Below are 24,049 nucleotides of genomic sequence, written 5' to 3'. Positions count from 1 at the left end.
ACGTTAAAGCAGCTTGATTGGTGTCTCCTTCCAACCACTGTTCAAGATCAGATATTAGGACAATGAAAACAAGGTGTTTTGAAATGAAAGTGATTTTATTAAAAACATTGTAAAAATGTTTAAATCCCAAATTCTATTAACATCGCTTGATACAAAAGAAAACAGGTATTTCTAATTTGGACTATTGCACAATAAGTTTTGTATTGTCCTCAGAAATAGTAATTAACATTTTCCTTCTTTTTTTTTTAAGGAGTTCTGAGGGTAGATTAATGTTCCACAAATAATATTATTTCTTCGTGTTAGAGCTCATCTTTGGCCTGTAATTAAGAAGGAAAAATATTAATGACTGCAGTTTCAGTGTTTGAGATTCTTTTATCTCTTGCTCCAATTCGTTAATCCTTTCTCTGTACAGAGACTGAAAAAAAAAACAAGGCCCTCCCTGGTCAGTGTCAACCTAGCAATTAGAATAATCATTGCAGCTTCTTTATGTTTTTAATGGGCCAATGTATGTTGATAAGCGCAGGTACCTTGCACCCAGTTCTACATAAGACTAAAGCCTTACCCTTTAGATACTTAGGTCCAATAGTGTGACCCTCATTGCCTAACTGAATATCTATAGATACCACAATTTTGCCAATAAAGTTCTCATGTTGTGCTGCTTAATGTTCCTGCCAGACTGAGTAGCTTAGTAGTTCTCTCATTCTTAAGCCCATTCAGGGTACTCAAACTAGGTGCCCTCCCTCACCACACCATCTTCCCTGAGGTGCGTGATGTAGAATAAGCATATTCAGAGCCTGCTTGACACACCAACAGATTCAGGTTTGTCACAAAATGCAGCAATCATGGCCTCTTTCCTTTATAGATGCAGTAAGAAGAGAAGAGAGTGAAATTGTGCCCACCTTTTATACAACAGAACAGTGTTTAAAGCATCAATACAGAAAATGAGAGACCTGGGTTCAACTGTATTCTCATCCTGAAAGGGTACAAGCCCACCTCCTGGGAGAGTACCCTAGATACAGCTGTAGACCAGCATGGATGGGAGCCTTTTCTATCCTTTCAGGTGAAGTTGTGCCATTGTGCACACAATAAAGCAAGATTCACTAGGTCAGAGAGGGTGGGAGGAATGAGTTCTGGTCCCTACTTAAAGGACAGTTTGGCCAGATCCAGATGTGCAGGCACAGGCATTTCCCTGGGGACAAACAGCAGTGATACAATATATACTGCTGCTAATTGTCCCTAAGGAATGCCCATGCACATGTGCTCTGGCACACAGCATGTTGCCCCAGGTTCATAGGTTCAGAGATGTAGGGTCAGAAGGGACTTGAGCAGATCATCAAGTCTGACCCCCTGCCCTCGACAGGAATGAATACTGGGCTCATATAACCCCTGGTAAGTTTAAGCTCATATGACCCCAGCTAGGTAGTTATCAAGCCTCCTTTTTAAGACCCCTAAGGTAGGAGCCAGCACCACTTCCCTTTGAAGCTGGTTCCAGATTCTGGCTGCCCTGACTGAAGTAATAAAGGTGGGGTAAGGGAGGCTGGGGTAGGGGAAGCTGGGGTCAGTGTGGCTCCAGCTGGTCAGGATCCTGATTCAGATGGTACATGCTACTGCCATGTGCACAAACCAGGTTTTTTCCATTGCAGGTTTTTCTGTCACTTGGATTTCCCAGTGTCAAACTCTTCCCAACCCCACGCACTGCAAATTAGCAGTGTGGGGAATGCCTGCATGTGCAGCAGGATCTTCAGATGGATCTGCAGATCTGGACATTCCCTTTTAGTTTTTTACATGAAATGGTAATCTGAAAAAGTAATTGGTGTTAGGAAGATGGACTAGAATCTAGGGTGGTGTCATACTCCTTGCTCTGTCCCAATACATGTTCCACTCTTAGATACATGGTAGCAAAGCTGCAATATTGAAAACATTCAGCACCCTGCAGGATCAGATCTTTGATGTGCACATACTGTACCTTCCTTCTGTGACAAGAACATGGAAAGAGGTCATCATCAGGCTGCTGCACCTTCTCCATGCCATCTCTGATTTTTGGCTCACTCACTTGTAGATTAGCATATTCCTAATTCAAGAAAAGGGATTCTTATCTTATGAATTCAGCTGTGATGCATACACACCTCAAATTAACAGTCATGTTGGATATCTATGGCCAAACAATTTCTCAAAACCTCCTACCATGTCACAGATGATAGAGATACTTAGCTACAAACAAGAACACCATTTGGTGCCTCACTGGAGTGTCAATATCTCAGTGCTAATACACAGACATTTTCAGCTGTGGTTTGGAGGGGGCATGTGTGATTCTGAACTCTTTGATCACTGCTGAGTACTGCAGTGGAGAATATGGGCTGAGATTTCAGATTAGACTGAGATTTATGGGAACTGGAATGCCTCTGTTAAACTGCCAATCTAGTTTTAAGGGATTTTATAGGCCATAACTTGCATACTCTGTCTGTAATTTACTTAAGATTCTTGATTGCTCTGGTTTGCTTTGCATCTTCACTAGAGTGGCCAATTCCAGTATCTGTGCCCTGTCACATTCATAATTTTGTTTTTGTAGTTTAAAGATAAACTAACCTGGAAAAGTTTGAAATAATAGCAGAATATGTGATCTCCCATGAGATTATTTCTTGCAAATTCTTGTCCAGATTCTGCAATATTCTTTGCCTATCAAAGAAAAAAATCCTGAGATAAGAATATTTCTGGAGAGGACAACAATAATTCTGAAATGCAATTTACAGTGGAGATAGGTTTATATAATTAATCTTCCAATTTTGTTAATAAGTGTCTAGGTACCACTGTGATGAATTGCTTATAGTATAACAAACACTTATTACTGATAACATGGCAAGGAGAAAGAAATTTGACTTCTCCGGAATAACTTTAATTTTTTATGCTGTGAATAAAACTATTTCTCATAAGATCAAATCAGTTTTCAAAGCAAGGACTGAAGTGGAACATACAATCTAAATATATCTAGCTTGTCCATCTACACAGTATGCGACACTGAAGACCTACAGATGTAATTAGGTTATTTACTTATATCATGAAACATTGTTAAATATTTAAATATGAACATACCTCCTCATCATGATCCTTTGCCCAATGTAGTTTCTCCAATAGATCACTCAGGTCACTTTTGAATGGAATGTAGTGTTTCCAAGGCTGCAGCTCGTTATAGAAATGTTCGTAGTAGGTGGAGTCTTGTTTCAGCACCACACTGTTTCCTGCTAGTAGGTAAGGCAATCTGTATGCAGCCACTGTGCCATCAATATTAATTTGGTATTTATACTGAAAAAGTAAGTAATACACTATTAATAAACATATGACCTAGATAGTTTGAATAGGTGATTATTGTTACTGTTACATTAAGTGATACTAGCTAGCTGACTGAAATAAGCAGAATGTGTTGGATAAGCATTGTATTGTAAAATTTTATTTTTATTACTAGCCAACTGCCCGTCAAGAATGATGGGGGAGGGGGAGCAGGAAGGGATGGAGTGTCGTCACCCATTGGCCCATGCTGCTGCTGCTTACCACCGACCCTTTGCGTCTCCCCACCAATTTGTCTCCATGCGTCCCCCCACTGCTTCACCCCATGGCGCTGCCACCGCCAGGTGTGGGGTGGGGAGATGTGGAAAGCTTGCACACAGTGGCTGCAGCTGCCACCTAGTGCTGCCGCCAGTGCATGTCTGGCTGTGTGCAACGCCCTTCCCCCATCCCTGCTCTGCTCCCTCCCTCCCTCCCTCCCAGCTGTTTTCAGGACCCGGCGGTAGCGGGGCACTGCCAGTGTGTCCCCCCTCCCCTCCTACTTCCCTCCTCCTCTGGCTTCTGTCAGGGCCCAGCAATGGCAGCAAGGCCAGAGCAGGAGGGCAAGGACAGTGCTGCCCTGCCAGCACCTTGCACTGCCACCTCTCAGGAGCAGGGGGGCAGAGGGGAAGCTTGCCCTGCCATCTCCTCTGTCCCCCTTGGCCAGCACCCTGTGCTGCTGCAGCCTCCAGGAAGCAGGGATGAGGGGACACCTCCTGTCTGGAACACTTGGAGCACTGATTGGTTGTTTCAGACAAACAATCAGTTTGAATAAAGTATTACAGACAGACAGACAGACTCAGGCTTTTATAATATTAGAATTTAGTGTGAAATTCATTACATTGCAAATGGTACATGGACGTATCTCACTAGACAAGATAGATAAATAATAAAAAGGAATTTAGGAAGATTAGATTGGTCAGGATGTTACTAAAAAAACACCAAATTTAATAAGCCAAGTATAATCATCCTAAACCTAAAAGGACTGTACAGGAATCAATAAACGTATAATTATTTATCAGCAAGTTTGGTTTGTGTTTGAAAATTAATATGCTTTAATGCATATGTTATATATGCAGAGATATTTTGAGGAAAAACCTTCAAGCTGGGACATTAAATCCACAAAAAATTATAAATAATAGTTGACATCTTACCTTAAAAAAATCAAAAAATGAAATGTGCTTCACAATGGGACCATAGAGACTTTCATCATGCTTAAAAAAGAAAAAATTTGTAAGAGCAGCATCTATGACATCTGGGTGTCTTCTACTGAGCTTTACAAGTTCAAGCCTCTCTTTTCGGCTGTCACGTCCTCTCCAAAATGCTGTGCTGTTCTTCTCTTCCCAAGGTGGCCCAGTGTTGGCCTGGACAGACATCATATCCAAGCTAACTCTGGAGAAGATGAACGTTTCAAAAAGAAGTATTTTGTAGTTTTTATGCATCAGTCTTTAAAAAACAATTCTGGGGCTGCTTCTACCTCACAGTTGCTACATGTAGGGTCCATCTACACATGTGCTTTACTGTGGAGTTGACTAATTAGCTCCACAATAAAGCCTCACAGTCTACACGTGCTGGTATTAGGACGCAGTAAATTAATTAACTGCCGTAAGAGTAATGTCGGGGGCAGTACTATCTTACAGTGGAGACATTTACTGTGCAGAACCGCATGGGTGGACAGTAGTAGTTTGAGCCGGGGCAGAGCATCCCCAGGATGGCTGAAGGCCCAGGGAGTCAGCCACACGGCTCCCAAGTTTTGGCACTCTCATGCCCCAGCCAGCCGCTCCACTGCCCAACACCACCACCCAGAGCCTGGAGATAACCCCCAAGCCTACTGCCAACTCAAACTGCTTTGGCTCAAACTGCTGTGGTCCTGGGTGCCTGTGAAGATGCTGTGCCCAGGAGCATTTGACTCCAGTGCGAAATATGCCAAAGTTTTCTGAGTCATATTAATAGCTCATGTAGATGCACCCACAGTGTTTTTACCTGTTTCAGTAAAGTTATTCAAAATAGCTTAAACAGACTGGAAAGAATAGAACTGGAAGGGAACCTGGAGGTCCCAACCCCCTGAAAGCATATAGAAATCCTATTCCTAAATAATTTCTGATGAGTCCTCTCTTGAAGACCTCCAGTGAAGGTGATACCATAACTTCCCAGGGCCATCTGTTCCCTGGCATACTGTTCTGACAGTAAGAGAATTTTTCCTGAGATATCACCTAATCTGCTTTGCTGCAATGCAAAGCTAGTGTTTTGTGTCCTGCCATCTACAATGAGGGAATACAATTCTACTTCCTCTTTTTAAGGGCAATCTTTTACATATTTGATTTTACTATAATGTATCCCCTTAATTTTCTTTTCTCTAAGCTAAACATACCTAGTTCTCTCAACCTTTCTGTATATATCTTGCCTTCCAGTGCTTTTATCACTTGTGTCTGGACCCTCTACAAGTTCTCCACATGCTTCTTAAACTGGGGAGCCCCAAACTATGCACAATACTATACATAAGGCCTAACCAGTGCCGATAGGTTGATAGCTCCCAGGATTGTGGCAGGGCTGAGTCTTGAGGAAAAATTTGGAGGAGGAAAGGTCACCACGCAGATCTGATAACCTAGGTGGCAAGGAGAGGATGGAAGAGGACATGGAGGTGGTTGTGGATGAAGGTGGGTAATGATGGAGAAGCAGGTATCCTTGAAGAGTGAAAAGGAAGTGGGGTGGGAGTGGCACTGTGGTAAGAGACTGGAGAATATAAAAAGGAAATTGTGCTGTGCAGAGTTTTAATGGTAAGTACAAGAAGCTCAAACTGAATGCAGTGAAGTACTGAGCAGGTGAATGATGCAAATGGATTCAAAGTAACGGACACGGAAAATGATACAATAATCTGTTTTTGCATCATTGGAGGCAGCAATACAGCTATTAGCATGGGCAGATCTAGAATTTTTTGCTGACAGAGTTGGGGGAGGTCCTGCAAGGGGGGGAGGGGTGTTGGTCGTTACAGCTCCAGGGTACCCCCCAGGAGTGGGGGCAGTGGGGTGGGAGCAGACCCTTCTCTACCCTAAAGTGGGAAATTAGTGAGGCCCTGCATGTCCCTAGCCCTGTGTGACCTTGCTTCACCCTTCTCCACCTGGATCTTGCAGGCTTCCTTCCATACCTTGGGCACAGCAGGCAGGGCACGAGGGGGAATATTATTCTGATGGCCAGAGATCAGCAGCAGCAGTGTTACAGACCATGCCTTGGGCTCTCCACTCCAGCTGCTGCTGCTGCAGCATGGTTGCGGGCTCTGGCTGCTCCATTTAGAGAATAAGCAGTAGCGAATCCTGGGGTGGACACAAGTGGGGCATGAGCCCTTGTCCCAAAACTGACAGCTCTTGAAGAGTTCATGTCCTGGCAGCTACCTCAACCAGGGCAGAGGAAGCTCATCCCCCAGCTGGAGCTAACACCTGTGGTGCAGCAGCAGCAGCTGAAATGTGGCAGGTAATGTCACCATTGCTGGTGCTGCTCTCTGACAGCTGGCACAATGTTTTTTCCCAGGCCCACCTGCTCTGCCCAGGGCATTTGATGCCTGTGTTCTGACCCCCCAAGTCTACTGGCCACTACCTAATAGGTCTGACCAGAACCAAGTTGAAGACAGCCTTCAACTTCCTCAGAGTGCTTCCCTTCCTCCTGATGAAGAGCTGGACATTCTTCCCTACACCTGAAGCAGGAATTGAAGGTGGGGGGAGGTGTGACTGTACCACCACACCTCCCTGGATCCATCCCTAGCTATTTGTGAGGCCCTAGGAAAGAATGTTACAGAAACTAAGGTGGTAGTTGATGAGGACCACCATGTGAGTTTTGGTTATATGGATTTTAAAATAATTGAACATATCTTAGATAAGTTACAGAAGAAGAAAAAGTAATAACACTTGGCCAAAATTAAAATGTGAAGAAACAAGAAGTAACAGAGAAAAAAGGAGTTGAAAGTTATCCTCCTGCTTATGAGCCTGGGTGGTAGGAAGGGTAGTGGTTTTATTTATTTGACTATATTTAGTTTCCTTTTGGTTTCTCAAACAGAAAGAGAAATTAAAGGAATGTGACAATTATGTAATATAAAACAGATAAACTCATACATTATGTATATTTTGTCAGGTCTGAAAAAGGTGTGTCAGTTATCACAACAATTAATCTGAATAAACACAAGGTACAGTTATTAAAATGTTGACACTATATAAATTTGGAAGATTATTTACCCACACTTTTGGAAAAGCTACAAAAGATTTTTTACCTGCCCATAGTTTCTAAAACAGAGTCTGTCAGATCATAGGTTGGCATCACAATATCTTTTGATTCAGTAGATCCACACCATGAGAAGATAGGATGAAGGTTCTGTGTAGTTTTTTTCTTCTCCAAAGGCCAATCCCCTAAATTGACAAAAAACTCTACATCTGGCATAGTCACCTAAGCAAAGACAAATAGAGTGTTAATATTATCTTGTCTGTTAATACACAGAAATATTCTTTGGCTTGCTCAATATGGTATCTGAGATTTAAAAGTCAGCCACACTAAGAGATATCAGGGAATATATTAAGTTTTGGGCTGTCATACAGGCAGTCCTCGGACTTACGACACAATTGGTTCCTGAAAACTGAATCTTAAGTCAAAATGTTGCAACTTGGAACCAATTTTCTCATAAGAAACAATGTTCTAAATGGGGGATTGGTTCCTGAACCAAGGCCCGATACCCTATTTTCACCAAAAATACCCCAGAATTTTGTACTCGATCAATTATAGTTGAGTAATATAGCTACATTAATGTACTTATATCGTAAATAGCAATCATATTGATTTGGAAGGACTTCTTTGAGGTGGCTTTGCTGGACTTTTTGAAGGGCTCTTGGTTGGACTTTTTGAAGGGTACTTGGCTGGAGTCTTCTCAGGAGTCTTGGCTGCAGGTTTTTCTGGAGTCTTGTGTGCTTTCTTAAAGAAAGTGTCCAAGGAAGTTTGGACAGATGTTCTCCAGGGAGATGAGCAATGCAGCGAACTTGTTCGCTGACGTGGTGTGACATCAGACCAAGTGTTGTAAAGTCGAAACTGATATCATAAAGTTGAAACAGGGTGTCAATTTATAAATGTTGTAAGTGCGAAACGTAACTCGAAAAGTTTTACGTCAAGGACTGCCCATATTTATATTCAGAAGCAACAGCAATAGATTGTTACAGTTTAGAAATACTGTATAAAAACGTGTTTTAAATCTCTGAATTGTTCTCATGTTAGAAAATAAACTAGCAACACGAAAAAAGTTTTAAAGGAATCACAAAATACTTATCCTTTTTTTAGATTTAACAAAGTAACTTATTTCCTTGTTCATAATTTTAAATCTTTCCCTAATCCAATCAACTTCCTTACAAAAAACATTCAAATTTGCATACGAACAAGTGTCATTATTTAACATCCTTTTTACAAAATCTTATCACTTAGTTAAAGACACTATTAATCTTCTGCTTCCCTCATAATAAGCAAGTGTATTATTGCCATTAAATATAAGGTTCTGTGTATTCCATTTCTGTACCAGGGTGTTCATTTTGACCAAAGTTAAGCATTAGTTTTTCTTCAGTATCACAAAACAAAACCAACCTTCTGAGAAAAATTATAAACATTATCTCTGCACTTAATAAACCACACCAAACTACTTTTAATTCAATTCTGTATATAAATGCAATAATTAAGTTTTAAGTGCACTGCCTGCCTCTCCATAGAGGATATTTATGAAAACTTCTCCGGCTTTCTTTGTTTGTCCAGAGCAACAAGGCAATTAATTTCAGTGTTGCTTAACAACATTCCAGCACAGCTAGCTTCCTACATAGTTCAAGCAATTTACACAAGGTTTCTAACTTAGCTTATGTTCATAGACAGAGACAGAAACTAATCCTTTGCCAAATACCAAGCAGCGTCTCTACACCCTTTTATACAGTGAAGGAGGAGAGTAAAATCTGTTTTTCTAAACTAATGACACAAGAAAACCTTTGTCAGCATATTCCTCAACTAGAACAGGTTAAAAAGGCACAGAAGTTCTGGCTAGAGATGCATACAGAACACAAGTTCTTCTTTTCAGTTTATATTCATAAAAATGCCCTCTTCTAATGCCCTCTCTCTTCAAAGGAGCTGGGCAGGGTCCTTATCTTCAGAAATAAATCTTTAAGAACACAGTGCCATCTACTGGTTGTAACTGTAATAAGCAAGCCACAATATACCACTTTTTAAACAGTGGTTACATTTTCAGATCAGGAAGCTGTTCAGGGAGCTATGATCCCTTTCTCTAACACAATAGATTCCTTGTTCTTTAATCATCTTACCAAACAGTTAATTTTAAGTCCTACAGAACTGAATAAGGATAAAACAAATGGTATTCTCTGGAATTTTAATTTGTTTCCACAGGAAGTAAGCGAAACAAAAAAATCCATGATGCAAGAGTGTAGTGTACCTCAAAGGAATATAGCAAGGAACTCACAGCCACGTTTGTGCTCTTCTGGTTTGTAGCAACAGTGGTGCTTAAAATATTCACCTTTCTTTGTGCTGCAGGCCTGTTCCTGGCACATCCCTCCTACCCTCAGTCATAGCCTATGTGCCAGGACTTTTCACAGAGTCCTTAGAGGACAGCCTGTGGTGGTGCTCTTTCATTTTTGGATTGAGGGGACTTCTCCCCTTTTACTTCTCTACTCCATTCTACCCACTTTGTTTAGTACAGAGAATTTAATAAGAGAATTCTATAATTTCCTTATTTGTCAAGCAGTCATCCCAAAACAGAGTTGCCTTTGGAGTTCACTGTGTGGCATGCATGGATAGTTTCCTAAATAAGACTTATTCCTGTGGTGTTTAGTCCCTATTTGTAGCTGGAGTGAAGTTGGGTTCAGTTTTGTCATTTTCATATCTGTATGTATTGTATTGTAGTATTTGATAAAAACATAATTTTGATATATACATATATTACACCCAAGGCTTTTTTAGCAAGGCCGTGATTAACTTAAGTGGCCCTCACCTATTCACACTTAGAGACGTAATCATTGGACATGTGTACACATGAAATTAATATGACGCGATGAACTCTGGCGCACATCGTGCTGGAGTTTATTGCTCCTGGGAGCCATGTTTACATGTGTGCCCAGGATTGCAACATGTTGAGCCGGATCAGAGCAGCCCTGTCTGGCAGAGAGCCTGGGGGGCTCAGCCTGCCAGCCCAGGGCTGCTCTGACTTAGCTCAGCATGCTGCAGAGGGGCTGTCTGGAGCATGAGGGTGCTCCCCTGTGCCCCAGCTAATCCCGTCAGTGTCTACATGTGCATTTCTGAGCATTAAAGAACCCTGATGTAGGATAGTACTTGTATTTACAAGTACTAACCTACAGCAGAATTAATTAATTTCCTGCAGCCTAGCAGATGCTGAGACTTTACTGCAAAGCTAATTGGGTAGCTCCATAGTAAATGTCTCACGTTGCCCACTGAGAATTAGCATTTGATTTCAGTTGTTTACTGGCTCCCTTAAAGTTACATTTTAAAATAAGTTTGATAGTTGTCTTGTCCGACTATTGGGAAAAGAGACAGTATATTGGATTAGCAAATCTCCATATCCTCTTGATTTTAGTAAGTTCTTATTAATACCACGTATCTGGCAAAATGCGCACTTTTGAGGAGGAGGAAGTAACCAGCATAGTATGAACCCACTCAGAATTGGTGGCGTATGTTGTGAATAGTCAGAGGGGGAACTGTACTTAAGCCTGGCTCTGAGCATGGCTTTATCTTTAGTGTTTCCAGGTACAGAGGAAACTGAAATCTCTCAACCTGATAGGAGAAGGCTGAGAAAAACAAGCTAGTGGGAGAACTTGCATTAAGCCCTGAGAGAGGTGTCAGAAGCAGGGGCTGCTTTTTAACCTCTTGAAGTTGGCTAGGGACTCTATCTGTGGATTTAAGGTGCAGGGTAAGAGCAGGTTATTGTTCTGATATTTTCTTTTGTTTGGTTATCCTTATATCTCTGCGTTTGTCTCAATATATGGATATTGATTCCTTATGCTTGTTTTTGTTCTTTATAATAAATCCTTTTTGTTACCTATTTACAAACCATTTCATGTCAGTGATCATAGAATCATAGAAAGTTAGGGTTGGAAGGAACCTCAAGAGGTCATCCAGTCCAACCCCCTGCTCAAAGCAGGACCATCCCCAACTAGATCATCCCAGCCAGGGATTTGTCAAGATCAGTCTTAAAAACCTCTAAGGATGGAGATTCCACCACCACTCTAGGTAACCCATTCCAGTGCTTCACCAGCCTCCTAGAGAGAAAGTTTTTCCTAATATCCAACCTAAATTTCCCCTGCTACAACTTGAGACCATTGCTCCTTGTTCTGTCATCTGCCACCACTAAGAACAGTCTAGCTCCACCCTTTATGGAACCCACCTTCAGGTAGATAAAGGCTGCTATCATACCCCCCCTCAGTCTTCTCTTCTCCAAACCCAGTTCCCTCAGCCTTTCCTCATGAGCCGTATGCCTCAGCCCCTGAACTATTTTTGTTGTTCTTTGCTAGACTCTCTCCACCCTTTCTATAGTAGGGTGGGGGCACAAAACTGGACACAGTATTCCAAGTGTGGCCTCATCAATGCAGAATAAAGGGGAGTAATTACTTCCCTTCATTTGCTGGCAATGGTCCTACTGCTTGTTTTCAGAGTATCTGACCATACAGGCTATCCCATTCGATGGAAAGGGGAATCCATTTTTATTGAATGCATGACTGGACAAGTGTACGATCCTTCTACCTGGCAAAATCCACTAAGGTCTGGCAAAGCTAAGTGAGATGGGTATGGCTGAGGCACTACAGACCAAGGAGTTGGCTCCTGGCACACCTCAGCTGATTCTGTCAAGCAGCAGAAAGCAGAGAGGGGCTTGTAGGGGAAAGGGCACCCCAGGAATGGTCTCAAGGGTACGCCCTGGTTTTGTCTGGGGCTGGGGCATGTCACATCAGGGTTACTTCTTTCCTGACTCTTTCACTTCTCTCCTCCACTCTGGCCACTTTGCTCAGTGTAGAGAATGTAATAAAAGAATTCTATACATTCCCTATTTTTAAGCTAGTCTAGAAAATCTGCAAGTATGATTATAATTAAATTCTATTGGATGGTTTGGAAGGCGCATAGAATTTTTTTTTTAAATAAATTCCCATAAGGGAATTTCCCATAACTATACACTATGAAATTAATGTTTGTTAATTTAGACCCTAAAACTAATCAAAGAGCACATCAAAATATCCCAGCTTCAGCCAGAAATAATTCTTCTCTTTATCACTTATTAACAAATATAATAACAATCATCTTTTTAAGGGGAAAAAGTCAACAAATAGATAGTCTTTAAATAAAATTTACCATGGAAACTTCTATCTTATTTAATCTAAAACATATTAATGTATACTCACTTTTCTAGTCAAAGATAGTAGTATGGCATCCATGAAAATCCTGAAGCCTACATGCTCTCCATATGTCTTTATATAGACCTAAAAATAATTTACAGTTTACTACATTAGTGTTTTATTTAAAAATTACCTTTAAAATTTATATTTTTTTGTAAAATAACAATCAGGCAGATTTTATAGTTTCATTTTAAATCTATTCAGCAAGCTTTAGAATGTCTTACCTCTAGCTCCATTATTCACTATGGGAAAATAAAAAGTACATAGTTTTCTACCCTTTGCAAGTCACTTTTTAAAACAGTCTCATGTAAACAGAAACTCACTGCTTTCAAATACGGTTCTACTGCATTACCTTCCCAAATTAAACTACAACAGTCAGTAGACTTTTGTTAGTGAGAACTACGAATGAGTCAAACCTCTGCGACTCTTCAAGAAGCAAGAAACTGAACTTGGAATCAGGAGACTTGGTTAAGCATCCCACTCTCATACTGATTTGCTGCAATACTGTGGGAAAATGATTTTTTTCCACTGTGCTTCAACTGCTACATTCATACCATGGAGGGACAACACTTCACAAAGAATAGCTTAGCATTTTTGAGCTCTATAAATGAAAAAGATCACTAAATAGACAACTATTATTTTAGAACCAATGAAGCAAACAGCAGAAGAGTGATACCTCCTTAAAGAATAGGTGACAAGAATCTTTTCTAAAGTGGTAAGTCACTTAAATGTTTGACACACTAGCAGATTCCCCAATGGTATTTCAGCTAAATCACATACTGTACCTTATTATCTTTTATAGTATAATGACACAAACTCTGTCTTTGTCCAAACCTTTCTGGAATTTCCTTTGCAATCTTATCTGGATCAACAGTGGGAAAATTTGCTAGGTCCTTCTGTATCTGTGGAATAGTATGAGAGCAGCTCATCTCTTCCACCCATACTTTGCTATCTTCCTGAGGGCAGTCACAGTTCTCATGGTAAACAGGTCCTGTTATATATACAATAAATTATTAGTACAAGCATGACATTGAATTTAGAAGTTACTTACCCTGAATATTGTAATTCAAAGTTAGACAGGAATCAGTTAATTGTGGAATAAAGGATACTTGGCTCCCTCTTAATGTATCAATTTAGATTCTCTTAGGCCTTGTCTACATAGGAAAAATTGACTGGAACAGCAACAACAACAGGAAGCTGAACTAGCAATCGGGGGACTTGCTTCTGAATCCCACTTTGATATTGGAATAATAGTATATTACTCCAAATAATATCAGAGTATGTTTTCTAATTTTGAATCGACTGTCCACACAAATAGGTTTTTTTTTCTGGGATAGCTACAACAAAATAGTTATTCCAGAAGAGCTATGCCAATTAATTTCTTTGTGCAGCCAAAACAGCAAATTCAATTAGACTTTCTGACACACCCAGAGAGTAGTGGTGGACAGGTCATACTCAACCTGGCGAGATGTGAGCAGTGGGGTCCCCCAGGGCTCAGTCCTTGGGCCTGCACTGTTTAACATCTTCATCAGCGACTTGGACGAGGGGGTTGAAAGCACATTGTCCAAATTTGCTGATGACACTAAGATGTGGGGCGAGGTGGGCACACTTGAAGGGAGAGAGAGGCTGCAACTAGATTTAGACAGACTACAAAAGTGGGCAGATAAGAATAGGATGGGGTTCAACAGATAAATGCAGGGTACTGCACTTTGGGAGGAGGAATTCACAGCATACATACAGGCTGGGGAGTTCCCCTCTTGAAAGCACAGAGGCGGAACAGGATCTAATTACTCCAAGATGAACATGAGCCGCCAATGCCAGACTGCAGCCAGCAAAGCCAGCCACACCTTGTCATGCATCCAAAGATTCATCTGAAGCCGGTCCAGAGAGGTGATACTCCCACTCTAAGCGACATTAGTCAGGCCACAGTTGGAGTACTGCGTCCAGTACAGGGTGCTGCACTTTATAAAGGGATGTGGCCAGCCTGGAAAGCGTTCAGAGGAGGGCCACCCACTTGGTGAGCGGGCAGCAGGACAGGCCCTACGAGAAGAGACTGAGGGACCTGAACGTGTTCAGCCTTGGCAAGAGGAGGCTGAGGGGGGACCTGGTGGCTGCCTTCAAACTCATCAGGGGAGATCATCAGCAAACAGGAAGAGCCCTATTCTCCCCAGCACCACCTGGGGTGACGAGGAACAATGGTAATAAGCTGATGGAGAATAGAGATCAGGAGGCAATATTTTACAGTTAGGATGGCCAAGATCTGGAACCAACTTCCTAAGAAGGTGGTCCTCGCCCTACCTTGGGTAAATTCAAGAGGAGATTCTATGATCACCTGTCTGGGGTCTTGTGAACCCATCATTCCTGCCTGTGGCAGGGGGTCAGGCTAGATGATCTGCTCAGGTCCCTCCTGACCCTAGCTACTATGAAACTATAATGTCATCATACTGTAATGTATGTTAAGGACCTAAAATAAGATGCAAATACTATACATCACCTTAATTCTCTCTTCGGCTTATCACCTTTTTCCCAGGTGAAGGAGATGCTCTTGTGATTAAGGAATTCCACTAGAACTTGGGAAATCTGGGCTTTAGTCCTGGTTCTACCACAGGCTTGTGATTTTGAGTAAGTTATTTAATCTGTCTGTGCCTCTGTTTCCTGGCTAGTACTTCTTCACCTCCCCAGTGTGGTAAAGCTGAATTCTCTATTGCAGTGGTAGCCAACCATTTTTGCAAGCATGCCACAAGTTAAGTCCCAAGTATGAGATGCTACTACTCTGATAATCAACCACCATTGTGGTCCAGGCCCACCCAATCCTTTTGCCACTTGGTGGCAACACTGAACTTAGCCATACTGTCCTCCAGTGCTGTGTTCAGTCGTCCACCCTGGTCACCAACAGCAGCTTGCAGGGATGCGTAGCTTTCCTTAACATAATGAGGTTAGGAATCATCAGGTTAATCTTTCTCCTTACCTTTTAAAATATATGGGGACTTTGCAACATGGTTATCTTTGGTTTTAACTTCTATCCTCATGTTTTTGTAGCTTGCATACATTCTGTACCTCACGATGAAGGAACCATCTTTTCTGTCTAATACCTGCACTCCTACTCGAGTGAACTGTTCATCAGGAGCAGTGATCTTCACCTGGAATGCATTTTCACCTGGAGACGAAGTGAACCTACCCAGAGAACAAATACAAACAGTGTTACAAAGCAAACACATAGCAGTTTTTTTCTGGATCTGATCCGATTCTATTTGAAGTCAATAGAAAGTTACCCAGTGACTTCACTGAGAGTCAGATTGGGCCCATGGGGACAGATTTCCAAATGCTGTGTTTTCTGAAAACTTCATCCTCAATTTAGGCACTTAAATAAGTACCAGATTTTCATAACTGCTCAGCAACCAACAAGGTCCACTGTGACAACAATGGACAGAATTCCAAGAGAACCCAGCTCTCAGTGCTGAACTCTGCTGAAAATCTGGTGCCTAAATAGGAGCAAGCAATTTGGAAAGTCTGACTCTGACTGTGACGTATCAGCGCCACTGCAAATTCTGACAATACTGTCTTTAACAGACCACTGAGAAGGAAATTATTGAGATACCCTGCCCTACGTATCAACTGTTTCAAAGCTAAAGTACTGTACAGCCTAACTGGTGATAAGCTGTTCATTCAAATTTTTCCAGATACAGGTGTGTCTATTGTGAACTTTGTAATTTCTCTCCTGTTTCTCTTTTCGTTACCCTTCTCTCTCTTCCTATCTCCTGGTTCCTTCTTTCCCATATCCTATTTCTGCATTGGCCCTCTTCCTGCAATGGTCCAATCTCCTCAGTCTTCACCCTCCTTTAATCTTTTTATTGCTATCTTGGACTATTTCTACCTTTCACTCTGGCCCTAACCAGGGGGGTGTGGACTGTGCTGTTGATTAAGGCAAGGAAACCACAGTACTGGCCACTTATTCCTCCCCAGTTCTTGTCCCAATAACTTACACTGAGGAGCACATAAGTAATAAAGGACTCAAGAGCAGGAAGCTTTAGCTTCCAGCTCATTTGCTCAGAGAGTAGCCTCTAAAAATTAAATAAGACAATGCTTCTCACTGCTTCCAGACTTACTCTGCCAGTGACACTTCAGTTGATACCAGTAATAGTGATACTGACAGCTCCAGATAAGTGGCACTCAAAATTTATAGACACCTTTCACATGCACCCCTTAACACTTTCTTATCTTACAACTTGGTTCACATGTGCTTTATTTTCTAGATCTTATTGAGAGAACAACATATGGTCTGATTCTTGGTTTTATGGTTCCATCTCACGGTTCTTTGAAGATAATCTGTTCATATAGAAAAAACAAAAATCTTAAGTGCAAATTTCTGAGTAGAATTGCAATCTAAAACTCCTTAAAGGATTTTTCTCAGACCTTAAAAAGAAATTTTCCGTGGGCAGATACTAAGCATGGAAAAATTCAGCCTAAACTTGAATGATTTGGAGAATTAGTAATACAAGGAACTGTTTTACCACATCAGTAAGCACTACCAGGTAATAAACATCTACTCCATTTGTTTGGATAGAATTCCAGATAATAGCAGAATTATACTATGTTGGGAGTCTATAAGACAGTTCTGTAGTTGTATCACCTTTCCCATAGCTGCTCTAAGGAATGAAGAGCTTCACAGTATGTGGAGCTGGCTAGGAGGCACCTGCTGTCCATGACAAGGTGACACTATTCACTCTGGGTGTGTCTACACATGTGCTTTAATGCACATTAGCCTATTTTAATGCACATTAAAGCATCACAAAAAACTGTGCACTTTCACTAATACAGGTTACCCTTGCTTTACGTGGGTTCTGTATGTGCGAACTCGCTCTTATGCGATGACCCTTTTTATACCAAAAGTTTGTTATATACAAGGTAAATTCACTCATGCAATCAATATGGTGGAAGCCTACAGTCAGCTGCTTTGTGTGGTGCATTTTGGGAGTGACACACACCAAAATATCATTTCCTGTGTCGATCTGTGCTCCTCACTTGTTATCTGTGATATGTTTCTGTAGTTTCCATCCCCATTATGGTAAAATTCATCACCACTCTGTGCTTGTGTATACTGTCTGCTGTTGGCAAGTGCTGTTGTCTTGTAGAAGTGGGTCTGGGGGTCAGTACAGTTCAAGTCTTGGAACGTATCCCTATTTGTTACATTGTAAAGTGGATTCCCTTTATGCAAATTCGAGTTATGTGCCATTTTCTAGAAACATGTACAGCATAAAGCGAGGGAAACCCGTACACATTAAAATAGGTTAAAGAGCCTTTTACTAGTACTTCACAATGGAGGTATTAAATTCAATGCACATTAATGAATGTGTAGACACAACCCCTGTGACCCTGTGGGAATCCCTATATAAGAAAACATTGAACCCGGTAGAATTACTTTATTTGGGTTCCTCATTTATTTGGCTTGAATAAGATTCTACAGACCTTCTTACATAAGAAAGGGAAACAATGATACAAAGTAATAGCATAAATCTTTGAGAAACTGTGCTGCCATGGAAATTAATAGAAAACCTAGGCACACAGTCTCTACAAATGACACTGATCTCCTCAGGTCCTGAAGAACTGATAGGTTTAAAAGACTGAGGGAGATTTTTTCAAATGAATAAGTGGCATACAGAAATCTAACTTCTACCTTCCACCAATATGCAAGAATTAAGCACAGCTTTCATTGTTGTCTCTGAAAATCTTACCCTGAGGGAAAAGGCAATGAACCGCCCTGTATCTTGATGGAATATAGTGGTGAAAACTCCACGAATGGAAAATAGTGGACTTCTCTACTGGGTTTTCCTGTCATGATCCAGTTAATTGATTTGAACTCAGAATTAAGCTTTAGATTTTATGAACAAATTAGGGTTATTTAACATTTTACATAATCACAGAATCATAGAAAGTTAGGGTTAGAAGGGACCTCAGGAGGTCACGTAGTCCAACCCCCTGCTCAAATCAGGACCAGCCAGGGCTTTGTCGACATGGGCCTTAAAAACCTCCAAGGATGGAGATTCCACCACCTCCCTAGGTAACCTGTTCCAGTGCTTCACCCCTTCTCTTTTATACATTTAATCTCTTGTACGTTTTTTTTTTTTTGCAAATGATTTCCCAGATTGCATGCGTTCAGCTGTATGGGGGAATGCTGGCTTGTATGGCAATGAAAGAAGCAGGTAAAGCAATAAGTCAGATCACAAATTAAACTGACCAACTACCTTTGTATAAAAGCTTGACAAGGCAGGCTAAGTGGTTACTAGGTGGTTGGGCCAAGATGCTTCTATTTTTTTCTGTATCCCATTGCCTTTCCCCGTTTGGTATCCCTTATGAAGCTTGTGAAAATTAACATACTGATAAAATTCATATTAGAGCAATGGATAGAAGGACAGAGATTTTGAAAAGCCAACTGTAGTTTTTTTTAATGTAAGTTTCTCTTACAGTGGAAGAAAGGAACATTAACAAAAAATAAAATCTATGGACCTATTTGAATGACAGTGGAAGGAGTACAGCTTCATGGAAGTTAATTGGTACACCCCCTTATTGCTGCAATAAATTCTCTCCTGTATTTTTACAAGATATTTTGCTTTCCTGTATCATGCATAAACACTGATTCTTTGTTATGGTCAGGTATCCTGGACTGCTGCAATTAATGATGAGAATATTTGACACACATATAACAATGACATTGACTGAACAAAGAGATGCATGAAATAAAAAGGTTTGATTTGGAGCCCTGACACCAGTAATTTCCTTTTCTACAAGAAATACAAATTAAGCAGTTTTCTTAACTAAATGGCAAGGAATACAAGATCTGCAGGCATGGGTATGAGCAAAGGGTAGGGCTAATTCTTCTGGCAACGCAAACTACCAATGGCATTTAGCATAGATGTGTGTGCTAACAGGGAAAAAGTAGGAAAACTTATTTCTGTCACAGGAATCCAGTAGATGTGACTCAGATCTTCCAAACATTTAGGGTGCAGACAGAAGTGACAATTTGCACCCAGTCTGGCTACAGAAAACGGCCTTTAGTCATGACCAAATACAAGGGTGCAGCTGCAGTGCCATAGCAATGAAGTTTGGCACCCAGGGCAAAGCCTGCAGCGGGAGCCCGCCCTTGCTCCACGCACAGATCCACCCTTCTCCCAGCCCCGCACCACCCCTAAGCAAGCCACTCCTGGCTCCCTCCTATGCCCCACCCCGGCTGAGCAGCACCTATCGGTGCCCCTTCGCTTTGGCACCTGGGGTGGTCACCCACTCACCTTGCTATGGCATTGCATATCACTTCAAAAACGACCACTTCAGAAGTGGCCGATCAAGGGAAAATCTGAACACTCACTGCACAGGGGGCAGATGAAGATGTTTCAAAGCAGAGCATCTTCTGTAACTTGTGTCTGCGCTGGAGAGCACATACCTTGGGAGTAAAGTGGCACATCTGCTTAACTGTTTGTGAGTGGTGCCTGGGGAATACCCAGGCACAGTCATTCGAATTGCTTAGGAGACTTTAAGATGTTGTAGCAATTGGCACCGTATCCGTGTTCAGCTCTGGGCAGTAAAGACTGTGTGCCCTTTTCCCTGATCAGGTCTCTGCCCACACCCACAACGCAGAGTCTCTGAGGAGAAGCTGCAATGCTTACCTCCGCCCTGCAGTGTCCACAGCCTGAATATAAAAATACCGAGCGGGGAGGACAACATCTGCTCTCAGCCCGGGCCCCCAGATCAAGCTGCTCTCCGGGCTCAGCTGGCTTCCTCCACCCCAGACACTCCGCACCGGAATTGCTCCAAGAAGTAAGCCACGAAGCAGCCAAATGCTGAACATTGACAAGACTTCTTCGGAAGGAAAAACCCAAACGAGAAGAAAGAAAAAGGATGCAGCCGAGGAGGAGGAAAGCTGTAAGAAAGAACAACCAAGGGGCGCTTCAGTTACGGCTGCGGTAACATCTGGTCAGATCCACATCTGGCCGGGCTGAGCGCTGCCTTGTTTGCTCCACAGCTGGCCTGAATATTTCCACTTTCCCCTTCACCAGGTCACAAGGGAGCAGCCACTTCCCTTAGTTCACTGCTGCCGCCTCCCGATTTCTTTGTCTCTGTGGCCGTCTCGCCTCCTTTGCCTTTACCCCTGAAGCTGGAGGAGCATCTTCTTGTTAACCCTATGTGCAGCTTCAGCCGGGTTTGAAAAGGAAGGGGATTGGCTCATTGGTCCAACAAAACTTCTTCCGAATGAATAATGATGTCTCACTTCCCAGGCCGAGCGGTCATGCTGGGAAATGTAGTCCGGGGACATGAAATCACCGCAATCGGCTCCTCCCCAGCTCAACAAGCGTTGAGGGGGTGGCCACGGGCGAAGTGCTGGAGCCAGAAGCAGAGACTTGCTGTGTATTGCAGCTAAAAGCTTGACTGGCAGCTTAAGAAGGCCGTGTCCGCCTTAAAAAAGGTTTGACCCATTAATTCCTATGAGTAACATCAAGTTTGCTCACACACAACTTTTTTTGTCATGTTGTACATAGCCAGCTTCCCTGCTTTTCTGTTCTGAGTCTCTGAGTCTTTCAGGCAGTACGGATGACAGGAATAAGCATTTTAAAAATAGCAAAGTATGCCTACAAAAATCCAAAAGTAAGCATAGTGCCCAAATTCTCTCTTAAATTCATAGGCAGACAGGGTTCTTTGGGAGAATCTAATATATTTTATTAGACCGACTTAAATAGTTGGGAAAAAAAATTAAGCTAGCTTTCAGGTTTAAAAACCCTTAATCAGCCTGATTTAAATACATTTCTTACATTAAATACAGGTTCTTAAACTTATGCCTGAAGAAGGGTGATTGCACCCAACAGCTTACTAAGAACTTTTTTCTAACTACTCGGTCTGAGAAAACATATCACATCTACTTAAAGAACCTTGCCTGCCCTCTTAAATACAGTCATTTAACTCGAACTAATTTAACTCTCCCTTAAATGCACTGATCTTCAGCCTGATGATAATTTAATTATCACAGATATATTTTTCCTGGAAGATGCTTCATTTTGAGCAAATCATGGTGACTGAATAATGCATAATTAATTGGGTCTTGAAAAGAGTCCCTCTACATTTGCTGACACTGACTGATATAATAAAAGAGTTCTGTATTAGCCCTTTAACTCCTTAATGCAACCTGGGCACTCTTGTACATGCAATTAATTTAAAGCAATAACCTCCAGCCCATATTGGATCAGAGTTTATTGCTCCCAGGTGCCCTGTTTGAATGTATGCCCAAGACCACAGCATGTTGAGCTGGGTCAGCGCAGCCTCGGTTGGCAGGGGGTTCAGTGGGAAGAGCCTGCCAGCATAGGGCTGCTCCGACCCAACCCAGCATGCTGTGAAGGGGCTGGCTGGGGCACAAGTGTGTTCCAGTGCGGGGCTAGCACTGAAGCACCCTCATGCCTCAGCTAGCTTCACCAGTGTCTGCATATGCATCGCTGTGCTTTAAAAAAACTCTGTTACAGGATAGTACTTGTATTTACAAGTACTAATTTGCAGCAGAATCTATTAGTTTACTGTAGCCTAATAGGAGGGGTGTGTAGCCACTGAGATATTTTCTGAAGAGTTAATTAGGCAGCTCCCCAATGTATGTTTAGGGTAGATGTGCCCCCTGTCTTTTATAGCAGCTTTGTTTGGTTCAGTTCTGAACCCGTAAGGGATTCAACTATTAAGACACAGTAACATAAAATATATTGTATTTTATTTGTGATTTGTTCAATTGTAGGCTGTAAACCTGGTCAGCGACTGACAAGACAGACCACACTGGCTAGTGCAGACTACGGACCTAGCAAAAGCCTGAGTTATGACTGACATGGGCTTAAGCTGGTATCTAACCAACAATCAGGCTATTGCTTGCATTTAAATCGCAAGCAATAGCCTGGGAATGTAGAATGAGAATCTGTTTATCAAGCCTTTAACATTAGATTAGACCTAGAATGAATAACTGCTTTTTGGAAAAGTGTGTTGCTACTTCTAGCAATTTCTAGCTGTTGTAACTGATGTTTGGTTTTGTTAACCAGTTGTACATTATGATTGGTCTATTCAACAGAGTAAAAGAAACAAAACATGGCAAGTAGCATTCCTAGATGGTGAGGGAAAGCGAGAAGTCATCCCTCCCAGAACTGGACTTGCTCAGGGACACGGACCCTAGCTAACTGACATCTTCCAAGTCCAAAGGAAAGCTGGTTAAGTCCAGTTCCGAAAGTTTCAGTAAAACAAAGAAATGTGAGTAACACCAATCAGGATATTTATTTAAATAGCCTATATATAAATATTGAGTGTAAATGGGGAATCTTCCTGAAGACCTTTACAAAGTCAAGACACACTGCTGCCAGCTTGCATGCCAACTTCCCCCACCTTACTATCTCCCCCTGGTATATGTGAGAATCTGTATTGTGCTGCTGTTGCTAAGTAGCTAGGTAGGCTTAGAGACAAGTGCTTTATTTAATGCATTGGGTTGTAATCAAAAGACTGGGAGACCTGTCTCTTGCTTCTCTGTCTGACTTGAGTGGTAGTAATTCTTTACGTGCTAAGAGGGAATGGAGGATCACTGACAAATGTGACTGTATCTTGACTTGACTTGATTTACAAAAGGGGTAATCAGTAAGGGAATTGTAACTGTCTCTGAATTCTGAGTCTACACTTGCAAAGAAGTCCCAATCATAGGCCAAAGTCTTGTCTCTCAAAAGACCATGTGGTACCTGGTTTTTGGTAACAAAATCACAAATAAAATACGTTCCTGATCAGATTAAGACTAACAAAACAACCAACATATTACCCAAGGCCATCATATTTTCAGTACCCATCCTGCAGACTTCAAAGTATATACACCTCAGTTGGAAATGAAGGTATATCTGATAGGTTTAACTTGCGTAAACTTTCATGCCTTACAGCATTTATCTATATTATTATTTTCTATTAGGGTTTCTGCTCTATTTTTGGTAATACACATGTAAATAGATTAATGAAAGGAAAGGAAAATTGTGAAAGATATAGTCTGGGGAAAGTGACCTGATAAATAGAGGAACCAGGTGAGGAATCCAAATAAAATGTGGATTTACGGAATTCTTTTCAAATCTTCTGCTCTGAAATTCTGAATTTTTTGTAGTCTGGTGTTACTTCTTTAATTAATAATTAATGCACAGCTACAGATGGGACTTGATTGAAATAGAGGAAATTCTGGTGTCTATTGAACTGCCATTAGGCCTATTTGGATTTGTGGGCATTACATGTTTGCAGATTGTGTGTTAACCAGAATCTGGAGATGCATAGCATTGGAA

The 24,049-nt window shown here is 41.6% G+C and overlaps 1 protein-coding gene across 1 annotated transcript; it reads right to left on the bottom strand.

Annotated features, from left to right (window-relative positions):
- Window positions 1-74: 74 nt before the first annotated feature.
- Window positions 75-20,953, bottom strand: POGLUT2 (protein O-glucosyltransferase 2). The gene is made up of 10 exons (XM_090022524.1): window positions 20,393-20,953; window positions 15,703-15,908; window positions 13,520-13,725; window positions 12,741-12,818; window positions 7,577-7,749; window positions 4,473-4,710; window positions 3,091-3,300; window positions 2,587-2,676; window positions 1,967-2,071; window positions 75-317 (listed from the first exon to the last, which is right to left on the bottom strand). The coding sequence occupies exons 1-10, from the start codon at window positions 20,572-20,574 to the stop codon at window positions 300-302; spliced, it is 1,506 nt and encodes a 501-aa protein (XP_089878650.1). The 5' UTR covers window positions 20,575-20,953; the 3' UTR covers window positions 75-299.
- Window positions 20,954-24,049: the final 3,096 nt, after the last annotated feature.

Source organism: Crocodylus siamensis, chromosome 1 (genome assembly GCF_052110815.1).
Source record: "Crocodylus siamensis isolate JL-2025a chromosome 1, ASM5211081v1, whole genome shotgun sequence".
Lineage (NCBI taxonomy): Eukaryota > Metazoa > Chordata > Crocodylia > Crocodylidae > Crocodylus > Crocodylus siamensis.
The sequence above is the reverse complement of the archived record's forward strand: the minus strand, read 5'-3'. Positions and strand labels throughout refer to the sequence as shown.